The sequence below is a fragment of the Sphaeramia orbicularis genome, chromosome 24 (assembly GCF_902148855.1).
Source record: "Sphaeramia orbicularis chromosome 24, fSphaOr1.1, whole genome shotgun sequence".
NCBI lineage: Eukaryota > Metazoa > Chordata > Actinopteri > Kurtiformes > Apogonidae > Sphaeramia > Sphaeramia orbicularis.
Window position 1 is genome coordinate 43,249,623 of NC_043979.1, and position 14,687 is coordinate 43,264,309.

The 14,687-nt window shown below is 33.5% G+C and overlaps 1 protein-coding gene across 1 annotated transcript in view; it reads right to left on the reverse strand.

The window, feature by feature from the left end:
• The window catches only part of scara5 (scavenger receptor class A, member 5 (putative)), a 137,974-nt gene extending 124,472 nt beyond the window's left edge, over window positions 1-13,502 (reverse strand). The window contains exons 1-2 of the mRNA XM_030128938.1: window positions 13,218-13,502; window positions 334-451 (exon numbers count right to left, since the gene is read on the reverse strand). Coding sequence (XP_029984798.1) covers window positions 334-445 — 112 coding nt within the window. The 5' untranslated portion in view covers window positions 446-451; window positions 13,218-13,502. The remainder of the gene's footprint in view (window positions 1-333; window positions 452-13,217) is intronic.
• Window positions 13,503-14,687: the final 1,185 nt, after the last annotated feature.

Sequence of the window (14,687 nt, forward strand, 5' to 3'; positions counted from 1 at the left end):
AACCAATGCAATGATATTTATCCCCAAATAAAACCATATTATGACATCTGTTATTGTTGTTTTATAGCCCAGACCCCTGTTAGAAAACACCTGAATTCAACATGTCCCATTACTTTTGTCCATGCAGTCTATGTTTACATGCACTTTTAAAGTCTGGTTTTAGTCAGTCTTTTAAGTGTCATGTAAACCCACTAATTGAGCAGTGATGATGTACACCACACACATTGGTCTGTCAGTCTCTATTGTGTGCACTGGAATGTTCACAGTGTATTTCTGAAACGTGCCTAAAACCCTAGTGTGGATGTACAGGTATCTGATGGTATTCAGTCTCACCTTCATCACATAGGTTGAGTTTGGACAGGTTTCGGCCATCGTAGGCCTCTTCGTACATGGAGCCGTTCTCTCTCTCTTCATATGTGCTCAGATACATGGCCTTGTTCTCCATGTCCTCCTGAAAAGAAAAGACACAAACAGTATGATTTATGCATATCATACCTATCATTTCTAATTCTACGGTTTCATCCTGTTATCTTCCTTCTTTCCTTTTTATAACTGTATAACGCTGTCGTTAGTCCGTCTACAGTAATTAAAATGGTTTACATAGCGTTTTCACCAAAACCAGGGACAATTATTGCACTATTGTCACACCTGCTGCTGTTACTATCATATCTGATGCCGTTTTTATCCAATATTCACCTCATAACTGTTGCTGTTTAACATTACTACTGCTATTGTAAATACTTACATATAGAACAGAACAGAACTGGGAAAGACAGCCTTTGAATAATAATAATAATAATAATAATAATAATAATAATAATAAATTGCATTTATAAAGCACTTTTCCTTTAGCAGAATCTCAAAGTGCTACAGAGAGAAGACAGTCCAATAAAAAAATAAAATACTGTATCAGGAATAAAAGACTAAGTGAATAAATTCAAAGTATCATGGTGGGCCATAAATGTTCTGCTCCCACTGCCTGGAACAACTATATAGTTGGAGATTAAACTGAAGGAACTGGTCTCTTTAAATACATTCAAAGTCATTATAAATGAATGAGAAAAGGATAAATCTGGATGTAGATGTTTTTTCTAATAGATTGAATCAGGTTCAGCTTTGAGATGCTTTGTTATACTCTTAGTACCTTTTAAAATAATGGTGGTGTTTTATATCTACAGTATGTTCTTATGATTGTGTTTTATGAATGGTTTCAGAACTGACTTTATTGTGTTTTATGTGTATTTTTAGTGTGGACATTTGGATGTGATTTCTATTTTGTGTAACTTCTGCTGCCATCTTGGCCAGGACACTCCTGAAAAAGAGATTTTTAATCTCAATGAGCTTTTTTCCTGGTTAAATAAAGGTCAAAATAATAATAACAATAATAATAATAATAATAATAATAATAATAATAATAATAATAATAATAATAATATGCACTTTATACTGTATTATAGTTTATTCTTTATATCACCTATATATTCTTATTCTATTCTTACTTCTTTTTAGAAAATTTGCATTGCTTTTTTATTCACAAGGTCAGAGAAAAATGATATCTCTATTCTCTGTATGTCCTGAATCTCTGCATTTTAAGTTACATGACACAAAAAACCTTCTGGACAACAAAACTGAAGTTGCTTCCATCTCATGCTGAGTTCAACACTGTCTAAGAAAGTCACAGATGTGAATTTCAGATGTGCGTAATGCATTTTCAGGATCATAATTTTTAGGGATATCTTATCTGATTAATGAGCTTTTTCCTGTGGCAAACAAGTGTTTTATAGACCTTTAAAATCCCATGATGAACCTCTACTTGGACTCTTTGCACCACTGAAGGCTGGTTCCCATTTAGGTCATTTAGTTCACAACAAGGGGGGGTATCCCCCCTCATCCTTCCTCAAATCACATAGTGCTTATGACGACCTCCACTGTCTAAATACGTTAGCAACCCAAACCTAAATGTACCTGCCACAACTAATAACTCTACATAAACCACAGATCCTTTACTTGAAAAAGTCTAAATCCTCAAATAGAAACACTTTAAAGAGATAAAAACCTGAGTGGCTAAAATATCTTCACTCGAAACATTTACATTTCAGATTTTTGCTCAGTCATGGTTAAACTGCACACACAGGGATGTAGGTCCAAGTCATACAAACACAAGGAAATCCATTTGGAATGAGGATTATAGTCCATTTGTTTCCTTTGCCAACAGAGGTTGTGTACCCTGTGTGTGCTCACCCCTTTTTTTTTTTTTTTTTAAGATATATTTATTTTTAAAGATGCTATGAATAGATTTGCATTGATTTTTGCAGAAAGGTTCACCCACAGGGAGAGAGAGAATGGATTTATTTTAGCAGTTTCCAAATGTCTTAGTTAATAAATGTACCGATCTTATCAAAGTAAAAAATACACTAACAGCAAAGAGACAAAGGATTTAAAGGGGTTCTATGTAGGAGACCAAAACCACAAATGAATCAACACCATGTATCCACAGACTGTATCAGTTACTGAAAAAACTGTAAAGCTCATTGTTTCCGCACATCTGTATTATGGAATCATCAAGTTTTATTCTTCAAACCAAAACACACTTATTTTGACAGTTGCTCAAAATAACACAGTGTCTTATAATGTTCACATGCTGCATTAGCTGATAGTTTACATTATAGCTCTGTTAGCTTAGCTCTGTTTTTAGACAGAAAACAGCCACAGTAAAACCACAAATCAGCTGTTTTCTATGCAGTTTATGTTGTCAATAGCTGCACTAGATCTGTTTGGAATCCAACAAACAAGGTCAGAACTGTCATAGTTTCTTAGCAAACATAATAACATCCCATAGTAACTTTATACCTTCATAACCCTCAGAATTTAAAAAAAAAAAAAAAAAAAAAAAAAAGCTGCCATTATAGCATCAAACTCCATTGTTTTTATTTAGAGCAGTGTCCAGGTGGCTTTTTTTGTTGTGTAGTTTCTTTGACACACTGAAAGTTGTTTACTATGGTTCTCATCCAAACACTCTAATGATAATTTTAGCTCAAAGCTGGTAAGAAAATAGTTTATCGGTTTTCATTCTTGACTCAGCCTTAGTGCTAGTTTTCCTCACTATGGGAGACAGGCAGAGTGACTCATTACTCCCTCTAGTGGTCACATAAATACACTCAGTTCATATCTCTACAGTCCAATACAATGGCACCTTTGGTAGAACTTCACAGCTCTTTACTATCAACACTAATGATACTTTGCATACTATATGATATATCATGACTTGTGATGGAACAACACAAATCTTGGTGATAATGATCAGTAAAGATGTTTGACATTGCTTTGTCACTGTGTTTTAATGTAGAAAAAAATGCATTAAGATTATTGCTTAACCCGTAAGGACCCAGTGTGACATTTGTTGCAGTTCCCAAATTAATATTTCTCTATATTTAACCATCCTTTAAGTGGTTTATCACCATTTATTGTAATATTACGTTCTGTATTTTGTGTTTTTTCTGTGAAAATCAGGTATTTTCCAACATTTCATTTACTAAGCATGTGGAGTAAAGTTGAGGGTTATTGTATCAAAAACAGAGAAAACTGAAGAAAATGTGACTTTTTCAGTGAACTCTATCTCTAACTGAACATAAACCCAGTGTGTCCATCCACTGGCATTGATCCAACTCCATGGTTTTTACTGGTGAATCAATGTTGCAGAAGATGACGGTGTTTCCACAGTAACTATGTAGCCTCTGAATGTCAAAATGGGTCATAACTGATGGCCATAAAAAGATGACAAACTCTATTTTACACCAATTATTTACTTGGATCAATAGGATTAGTAGCTCAACAGGTATTAAACATTTTATATCAGTAGATGATTTGGTGGATGTTTGGGTCTTTATGGGTTAAAATAAGGAGAAAACATTGATTGCATACGTGGCAATGCATCGGTTGCTTGTGTTGGACATTATTACAGCTCATTTCTAGATCATCTGTACTCAAAATAACCAGCAAATTCTGACCTAGAGAGGGGAAGATATATGTTCTAAAAACAAGGTTGACATTCTTGCACTCCCAAGATATTTTTTTCTATCAGCACTTAAAACTAGAACAAAAAAACAGATTAATATCCCCAAAATACATTAATTTCCCTTTCTTGAAAATCACTTTTTGCAGTGTATTGACCCATTTAATTCAGAATGGGAGTGCATCGCTATATAGTTCTAACAGAAGTGCAGGTATTTTAAGTCACTTACACTGATTGTGGTGGGATTTCGCAAAATTTCCCAAACCTTCTCCACCACAGCTACTTCCTCAAGCCTCTCCTGAAGGATTGTATGGGGATAGTTCTATACCAGATGTAGTAAGTACTGAATGTTCCCCAATGTGCTCAAACGATAAAGAAATCAGCTCAGCTTGATCTTTCCATCCTAAAGAGGAGCTCCAACCCAGATTAAGTGACTATAGGTGCGTGTTGAAAAATAACACAGCAGGTAAATCCCCCTGTTTAATGTCAGAGTCATTATAGACACTTGACAAATATCCCACACAATCTCATTCTCAGAGATTGTTAACAAAAACATCCCAAGTCTCATTTCAAGTGCAGCTTTGAGAATTTCTAAATCTCCTGCGGCTTCATTTATATCAGTGTTTCTGGATTTACACTTAAATGGAACCATGGGATAAAGTCCCCCCGGTGGGATTTATATGCAAGGTTAGAAAAAAAATGCACAAGGAGTGAAGCCTTTTCATCAGCGGAGACATGAGAACCCGAAAAAAAGTTTAACCACAAATGAATTGCACGGGGTTGAAAAATTGAAAGTGCTCTGACAGATATAGCCGTGGCAGACTTCCAAATGGCCCTCCTCTCAAAACCAGGGGCCACACTGTCAAATAAATCTGATGAAAACATTTCCTGGGAGAGTGAAGCGTCTCAGGAGCCACTTATCATCATAGCATCATGCAGCAGGTGCAGATTTAGACACATATCTGGCAAATAATCTGCAGCATAACTCAACTTTTTAACCAGAAATAGGGACGGGAAGTGAGAACTGGTTTTTGTAGGGAACTGGTTTCCAGTAGCTCAGTTCCTTGGAATCATTAGTCTCTTTGCTTAACGATTCCACTTATCGGTTCTGTCATCAAACAAAAAACAGTGAAATGCGTCATCATATCATTTCCATGTTTTGGATGAGAAGCCTCTAAAGCAGGGATGTCAAACCATTTTTAGTTCAGGGGCCCCATTCAGCCCAATGTGATAACAAGTGGGCCGGACCAGTAAAATAATAATAAAAATAATAATCTATAAATCATAATCCAAATTTTTACCCCACTCCCCAAAGAGAGTTAAGAGGTATTTTTGTTTTTTTTAGTTTTTGGTTCGGTTTGTTTCTTCGTTTGTCTGCTAACACTCTAGCAGCAAAACTATTGGTTGAATTCATACCACATTTGGTTTATAGATTGCCAGTGACCCAGAATAGATCTGATTACACTTTGGGAACAGTAGGTCAAAGTTCACATACTTTATGAATTTTTAAAATCTTTTTTTTTTTTTCCCCATTTACTTATAATGGATAAAATTTCACATATCTGTAGCAGCAAAACTATTGGTTGAATCCATACCACATTTGATATATAGATTGACAGTGACCAAGAAGAGATGCGATTACATTTTGGGAAAAGTAGGTCAAAGTTTTTTATGATTTTTTAAAAATCTTTTTTTTTTCTCCCATTTACTTTTTACTTTTTTTTTTTACAGATTCAAAACAAAAAAACAAAACAAACAGGTCATAAGGTCAAGGGGTTACAAAGATCGCATTGCTTACACAAATAACACAATTTTTACACTTAATCGTTTACAAATTTGTCTCACAGATTATGCAAACGTGCCATTTTTCTCCAACATTTACTTCAAACTTGGCACATATATAGAGGCAATTGATATGCTGACATCAGCACACGCATAGACATGATGACATTGGCGGGATAGATGTCCAAAATAAGCTACAATATGTGTGAGGGGTGGGGTTTGTTGTGCCTGGCACCACTTGTTATTTATTTAACCAGGTGAGTTAGTTAAGAACTAAATGTCATTTTAAAAAATGACTTGGCCATATAAAGACGAACAATCAGTCACTCTCACATTCACACCTATGGCCAATTTAGATTTAACACCTTTTAACCTACTAGTGCATGTGTTTGGATTAGGGATGTAACAATATGAAAATTTCATATCACGGTTACTGTGACCAAAATTATCACGGTTATCATTATTATCGCAGTATTGTTGAAATTGTGCTCAAAATGTTCAAAAAGTACTGATACACACACTGAAATAACTAAACCAAGTTGTATTTTGAAAAAAAAAAAAAACAACAGCAAAGAAAAAAAAAAACTAATAAAATAAGTGGCACAATGCACTCTCTCTGGCAGAAACGTTCAAATATTAACCCTTAGTGGTCTGAGCCTATTTTGTCCGTTTTTCAGTACTTTTGATTTTACTTTTATGTACAATATACAGAAATGTTTATTATACCCATGTTTGGTATATTTTTTTCAGCACAACTTCATCTATCTCATCTATTCTATTATTTTTTTCACTTTAACCTACTATATTAACACAAAAGGACAAAAAACACAAAAATCACTAAAACACTAAAAATCAAAAATCACTAAATCACACTAAAATCCGATTTGAAAAATGTATATAATTCATTGCATAAATAACACAAAGATGCTTAACGAACTTTTTAAATGACTTTAAAAGTGAATATTGGTTCCAAATATTATATATATAAAATCAAAATTGTAATAAATTAAAACTATACTCAAATATTTGACATAAAAGCAGATCTTTAAAAGTGCAGTAATCAAACACGGTTATTATGATAATTAGAATTTAAACGGTAATACTAACCATCTGCAATTTTATGTCATTACATCCCTAGTTTGGATGGTGGGAGGAAGCTGGAGTACCTGGAGAGAGCCCACGCAAACATGGAGAGAACATGCAATCTCCACACAGAAAGGTCCCTGGTGTTGGAATCGAACTCAGGACCTTCTTGCTGTGACAGAACAGTGCTAACCACTGCACCACTGTGCCGTTTACACAAAGACAAGTCCATTTGCTCATCGAGTTTGGGTGATTTTTTCCCACGCTTTGACAAATATAACTGCTATGACTAGGCCAAAAACAAACAGATAAGAGTCAGTCACGACATAAAGGTTGTGTCAGACGTTTCTGATGCTAAGCAGGGGTAAAATTAAACCTGCTTCAGTCGGGAGTCTATGGATGTTCGCCTTCCAAAAGCCCCAGCGGCTGATCTGTGAGTGTTTGACAAAGTCGTTAAAAAGCGCTCAGTCTGGACTTTCTCATTACAAAGAGGATGAAGAGGTCAGGTTGACATTTAGACTGAAGCTAGGCGAGAACCATTAGGGCTGCTAGGAGATCCCACCAAACCATCCATACTCCGACATATGTGTTTGTGTGTGAAGTGACTTATCTTCTAATTACACTGAGCTTTGTGTAATACAACAATATTTTATCACACACTCAGTGGGTATCTGTGATTCGGTGCCAAAGCAAAGCGGCAAGCGCCAACTTCACAAAGCAAAAGGTCGACTCACTGCAAATGTGGACATTTTGAGTCCCTGATGGGGATGGAGAGTAACAGAAATGTCATGTGAAACTAAAAGAATTAAACAAACTCAAGCCCCCATCACAACACCACAGAGTGCTGCCTCGGTTACATGTAAATGCCAAATAATAGTGAATTAAGTTCATTTGTCCTCCAAATGCTACCTGAACTTTTCTGCTGGTCGTTTTACATGTTAACACCCTCTGCAGACCATTATCTTTCTGCTCAGTTGGCAGGTTCCTGTTGGTCAGGACCTACTTTAAAAGAAGAAGAGATGTTTGAATGCAGGAAAAGTCAGTGCAGCCTCAGAGGAACCGACATTTAAAAAAAAAAAAAAAAAAAAAAAAAAAGTTAAGGCAAGAACAAATAAAAAAAGTAGATGTATTTCTGTTAGATCTTTGGAATGGCCTGGAAGATCAATTCCAACATCTAAAACAATTAACACTTCTAAAAAGATGTACAAAATTAACTATTATTCAAAAATAAAGAGCTCAGGATTGACTAAAGAAAATACTTGTTTAAAAGACCAGGATCAATATTGGTCGTTGAGATAAGGGCATGATTTACCTGAATTTAATTAAATATGTATTCTCTTTTGTTGTATATTTAGCAGTGATTACACTGAAAATTTTATTGTTTGTTTTCTTGTGGAAACATTGTGTTAACTGTAAATAGGGTTCGGCAAAATTAGTCTGAACTTCAGCCTAAACCCTTTCGGTCGCACTGAATATGAAACAATGTTTTTTTGTGTGTTGTTTAAAGTAATTAACAACCAAATAAACTACTATTACTACTACTACTACTACTACTACTACTGACCTACAGTTTTCCAGATTTCTGTTTTGTTTGACTTCCTGATGAAGACTTGAAGCCGAAACTCATAGAAATGTCTATATATGACCATGCCATGTCAATAAAGGCATTTTAATGCTTTAAGGGAGTGGCTTGGAGTTTTCTTCCTGTTCGTCATCTACTTTATTTTTCCTTTTTCCAAAGAGCATCCCGAACAAACTCTTTTTTGGGTCCTAGAAGCATTCCTTTCCATGATTTTTTGAATCATCCAGTTCAGTTTTGTAGGTAAAAATGTCAATGTGCAACCATGTCACTTACAATTTACCGTATAATTACACAGATTCACTTCAGTTTTACATCATTTGTTTCTGCTGAGACCTCAAGCTCCTTCTAAACTACATTTCTGCACCAAAAATGTGCCAATTTTTCACTATTAGGCTCAAATTGGGCTGATACCATCAATCTTTTCTTATGTTTATATTGAGGAAAAGATTGATAAGATGTCATGTTGAGACTCAGTTTACACAAATCATGTAATTACACACACTTGAGAATACTCTTCTGCATGGAGAACCAGTAATTCACATTAAAACTCTGTACAGTGACTCTTCTTAAAGCACTTAAAGCACATCAGCTGCTCATCAAAGCGTTGGACTCCCTCAGGCCTGAAGTAGCCTATCTCCAGATCTAATGTGGCTGAACCCTTATGGGAAGCAATTTTCACTCCTTTCATCCCAAAATTGGCTGCAGGATTTCCCACTTGGAGCTCAATCCAATCACTGCAAACAGTTCAAGATGGAGTTTGACAAGAAGCCAAACGGAGACAAGACATCTGACACTTTGGGCGGTAACAGCTGCGTGATTGGGGAGTCAGTAATCACACTATGGCAGTCGTCATTATAATTATTATAAAAAGTTTTCATATGTTTGTAGTAATTATTTTTGCATACTTAGTGCTATCAAAAGTAGAAAACAGGAGGGAAAAAATGCCATAGATAGATAGATAGATAGATAGATAGCCCAAACCCTAGAAGGAAGAATGAAAGGAAGGATGGATGGATGAAAGGAAGGAAGGTAAGAAAGAAAAAAGAAAAGAAATACAGGTTTAGGATAAAAAAAAATACAGGTTTAGGATAAAAAAAATATATATATATATATATATATATATATATATATATATATATATATATATATATATATATATATATATATATATATACACAGGTTTAAGATAATAAAAAAATACAGGTTTAGGATAAAAAATATATATATATACAGGTTTAGGATAATAAAAAAAAAATACAGGTTTAGGATTAAAAAAAAATACAGGTTTAGGATGAAAAAAAATACAGGTTTAGGATTTTTTTTTTTTAAATACAGGTTTAGGATAAAAAAAAAAAATACAGGTTTAGGACTAAAAAAAAAAAACAGGTTTAGGATAAAAAAAAACTATATATATATATATATATATATATATACATACATACAGGTTAGGATAAAAAAAAAAAATACAGGTTTAGGATAAAAAAAATAATACAGGTTTAGGATTTAAAAAACAACAACCAAAAAACAGGTTTAGGATGAAAAAAAAAAAAAAAAAAAAAACAGGTTTAGGATTTTAAAAAAAATACAGGTTTAAGATTTTTAAAAAAAATACAGGTTTAGGGTGAAAAAAATACAGGTTTAGGATAAAAAAAAAATACAGGTTTAGGATTTTTTTAAAAAAACAAACAAAAAAACAGGTTTAGGATTAAAAAAAAAACAGGTTTAGGATAAAAAAAAAATACAGGTTTAGGATAAAAAAAAAAACAGGTTTAGGATAAAAAAAAAAATACAGGTTTAGGGTGAAAAAAAAAATACAGGTTTAGGGTGAAAAAAACTACAGGTTTAGGATAAAAAAAAAATACAGGTTTAGGATTAAAAAAAAATACAGGTTTAGGATTTTTAAAAAAAACCAAATACAGGTTTAGGATAAAAAAAAACAGGTTTAGGATTAAAAAAAAAAAAAACAGGTTTAGGATTAAAAAAATACAGGTTTAGGATTTTAGAAAGTTTGATAAATTTTACTGAACAAATACATTCTCTAAGGTTTAAAGAAAGAAAGAAAAAGAAAGAAAGAAAGAAATTACTGAACATATACATTCCAAGGAAGGAAGGAAGATTATCTTCTTAAGTTTCTAAATCCATTAAAATTTTTGCCAAAAAAGGATTTTCAAGAAAATTACGGAACTTTTTATATGAACTAAACTCAGTCCCTCGGAAAGTTCCCCAAGAACAAATAATAACATAACTTATCATTGCTATAATTTGAAATCTTAACCCTTTCATGCATAAGTCACTCCAGTGGACAGTTCTTCTCCAGCTGTTCTCTTGTATATTAATGGGTTTAGTTGTTTTAGTTCCATATCAGCCAACACAGTGGACACTTGCGCATCATCTCATATCCTGATATTCAGACCATTACTGTAACTTTGCTGTTCTTGATAAACCTGATCTGCACTAACATGTTTGAGTGTAAATCAATTGTTATTTGTTACACAAGAAGGTTTTTTGCACATTATCTCGATGAAGTGAGGAATTAATAGCATTAGAATATGTTAAAATGTGAGAAGACATCAGATTAGCAGCATTAAACATGTTTTTATTTCACTGTTTTCATATCCCTCTCTGATATTGGGTTTTAAACACATGTTTCTTTACTTCAAAAATTAAATGCATGGATATTTTTGTAACTCCACAGAAAAAAAAAAACCTTGACCGCATTGTTGTTTTCATGCCTAAGAAGGAATAAAAACACTGAAGAAAAAAAATCTTGACTAACGTTCTCACAATTCATGCATGAAAGGGTTAATCATATATTTCTATTTTCAATATAGTTTTATAACCTTTTATATACCCTTTTATCATTATAAAAATCATTTTGTCTGAAAAATTGGTGCGAATTGTTTTTTCAAGCATTTTAATGTCAGATGGTGCCGGTTATGTAGGGAATTTCACTTTTCTCAAAAAACATGTTTTTTTAATCACTAATTAATCAAATGAGCTAAACCAATGGAAATTTCTGAAAGTAAGCATTTAACCCTCTGCTTAAACATGACTTCATTGGAATTTAAGATTATTTTGTCACTGATCTAAAAAAAAAAAAAAAAAAAAGATATTTTTTCCCAATATAACCAAAAATAGGTCTGGACATGAAATAGCTAGCTTGTGAAGGATTTTTTTTCTTTTGGATTGATTTAAATAATTTCCTAAACACAAAAATTGACTCTTCGTGTAAATTGAACTTTCAACACATTTTATTTGGCCTATCACGCATTGATAAAATAACTCCAGAAAAAAGATATATTTTCGACCTTTTGATTATTTTTGCCAAATTTTACATTCATTGCTCCAAATTTGCACATCAACGTCCAAACATCACTGTTTTCAAAGCCCTTTTTTCCAATTACGTAGACAATTTGAGAAACAGTATAAATTCTAAAGCAAATAAAACAAAAAAAAAGTCAAATGTTTAATCTTATTCAATTTGTATAATCTCTATTTATTCCTTGAGCAATTTTTTTATTACATATGTTTATTTATTTTTATTTATTTATTTATTTATTTATTTACTTACTTATTTATTCTTTCCTAATGTTTTTACTTATATGTATTTCTCTATATAATGTAAAAGATTTTGTGAATTATGGAACTTTCTACCCTTGTTGTTGTATACTATTATGTATATTTACTGTTCACTGTTAATTGTTCAAATAAATAAATAAAAATAATAATAAAAAAAATTTAAAAAATGATTTTTTTCCTTCACTTTCTATAGATTTAACTTTTCAAATCAATAAGTATGATATTCTACTGTCTTCGTATGGATTTGGTATATATGAATATTACATTCTCTGGAAAATATTTCCTCTTAATTGAGATCAATTGAGAAATCAGCCCATGTCACCAGTGCCTCCTCATCTCGTAAACATCAGCCTGTTTCCAGAAGAAGTCTAAGTTTTGCTGACACATGCACCAGCTTCATGTGGTTGCAAGTTTAGTGACCGTGCACGAAGCAGCAGCAGGAGGAGGAGGAGGAGGTGGTGGTGACGGTTTACTGAACTGAAAGACATTCAGTCAGCAAGAGAGGAAACTCAACTATTATCTTGTCATGTGTTGCTATGCATGCAATTGTCTGCAGGTCGGGGGGGGGGGGGGGGTGGACGTGACGGGTGGTCTCTGCAAAATCTAGGATCTGTGCAATAGGTAGTTCAGAGTAAAGGCACTGAACGCACCATGACCTCAACTTTTCTCCTCTCCAAGTGTCAGTAGTGCAGCTGGTGTGGGATGTGGTGACGTTGGAGCACTTGAATGCATCTCTCCATACATCAGGAAACGCTACATGCCAATACCCAGTCATCCATGCGCAACATTAACCCAATTTCTCGGTTAATTGGAGGCAGAGATACTTCACCCATGACCGCAGGAACACAAAGACAAACATTTGTGCCGATGAGACCCATTGAACTCACTTTCCGGTCTTTTTGTAGGCTATTATAAGGAACATTACAATAGTAAATCAGCTGTTCCAGGCATGGCAATGATTAAAACATTAATGGATGTCAAGCAATTTAGTAATTTAGAAGTCACACGTGAACGCAACACTGCATCAGCTGGTTGTAAAGTGCGTAATGTTATAATAAGCATATATGTTTTCCCATAGAAAAAAACTCTCATGACAGGTGATACATTTATCTTCGGTTGGAGACTCAACAGGTGCACTCATTCCAAACATAATAAGATATTTTCTGCAGTAAATCTCACCTTATTTTCTGTCAGTGTGAGTAGAAATAAAAGTCACAGCTCCACGTTTCTCATAATTGCCTCAAAGGTTTCGTCCCGTTGCTGTAACTCCAGGCTTCTCTTCTTTAACTCCGTCAGGTCCGTGAATGCATCCAAAGTTCAACCCTGCACCATGCACAGCTTCTCCTCCTGCACCGGCAACACTGACCCGGCTCGGCTCAGCTCAGCTCAGCTCGACTCGGACTGGAGAACAAGCGCCGATATTTGGAGTAATATACCCACAACATTATCATGTGACCATCACAGAGCTCCAGCTGAGGGTCGTCCTGCCTGTCGAACACCAGCTGGTCTGCAAACAGACCTGAAGTCTGAGCGGGCCGACGGACGAGTGCGCCCTCTGCAGGTGGAACTGGTGAACTGCAGCAGGAAAAGACCAGACAGCAGGCTCTGCAATAAATACAGGTGGAGGATAAAAAAAAAAAAAAAAAAAAAAAAAAAAATATATATATATATATATATATATATATATATATATATATATATATATATATATATATATATATATATATATACATACATACATACATACATACATACAGGTTTAGGATAAATACATAAATAAATAAATAAATAAATTAAAAAAAAATACAGGTTTAGGATGAAATATATATATACAGGTTTAGGATTAAAAAAAAAAAATTTTAAAAAAAATTAGAAAAATACAGGTTTAGGATAAAAAATATATATATACAGGTTTGGGATTAAAAAAAATACAGGTTTAGGATAAAAAAAAAAATATATATATATATATATATATATATATATATATATATATATATATATATATATATATATATATACACAGGTTTAGGATAAAAAAAAAAAACAGGTTTAGGATTAAAAAAACAAAACAAAAACAGGTTTAGGGTAAAAAAAAAATACAGGTTTAGGATGGAAAAAAAATACAGGTTTAGGATTTTAGAAAGTTTGATAAATTTTACTGAACAAATACATTCTCTAAGGTTTAAGGAAAGAAAGAAAGAAAGAAAGAAAGAAAGAAAGAAAGAAAGAAAGAAAGAAAGAAAGAAAGATGAAGGTTTGATACATTTTACTGAACAGTATATACATTTCTAAGTTGGTAAGAAGGAAGGAAGGACTGATAAATTTTTCTGAAAAAAATCATTTCTAGGTTTTAAAGTAGGATAGATAGATAGATAGATAGATAGATAGATAGATAGATAGATAGATAGATAGATAGATAGATAGATAGATAGATAGATAGATAGATAGATAGATGTGGGTTTACCTTTCAGACTGGACGCAGGTGTTCTGAGGTGACTTCACACAGACCACAAACAAAGCATCCAGCGGCACGAGTAATAATGCAAGAGCGCGCGGATGTAAGTTAATTAACAGTTAATTACCTGCACCTGTACAGGCGGTAACAGTCGACTACATAGTTTAGGACCCCAGTAGTATTATACAGTTGGC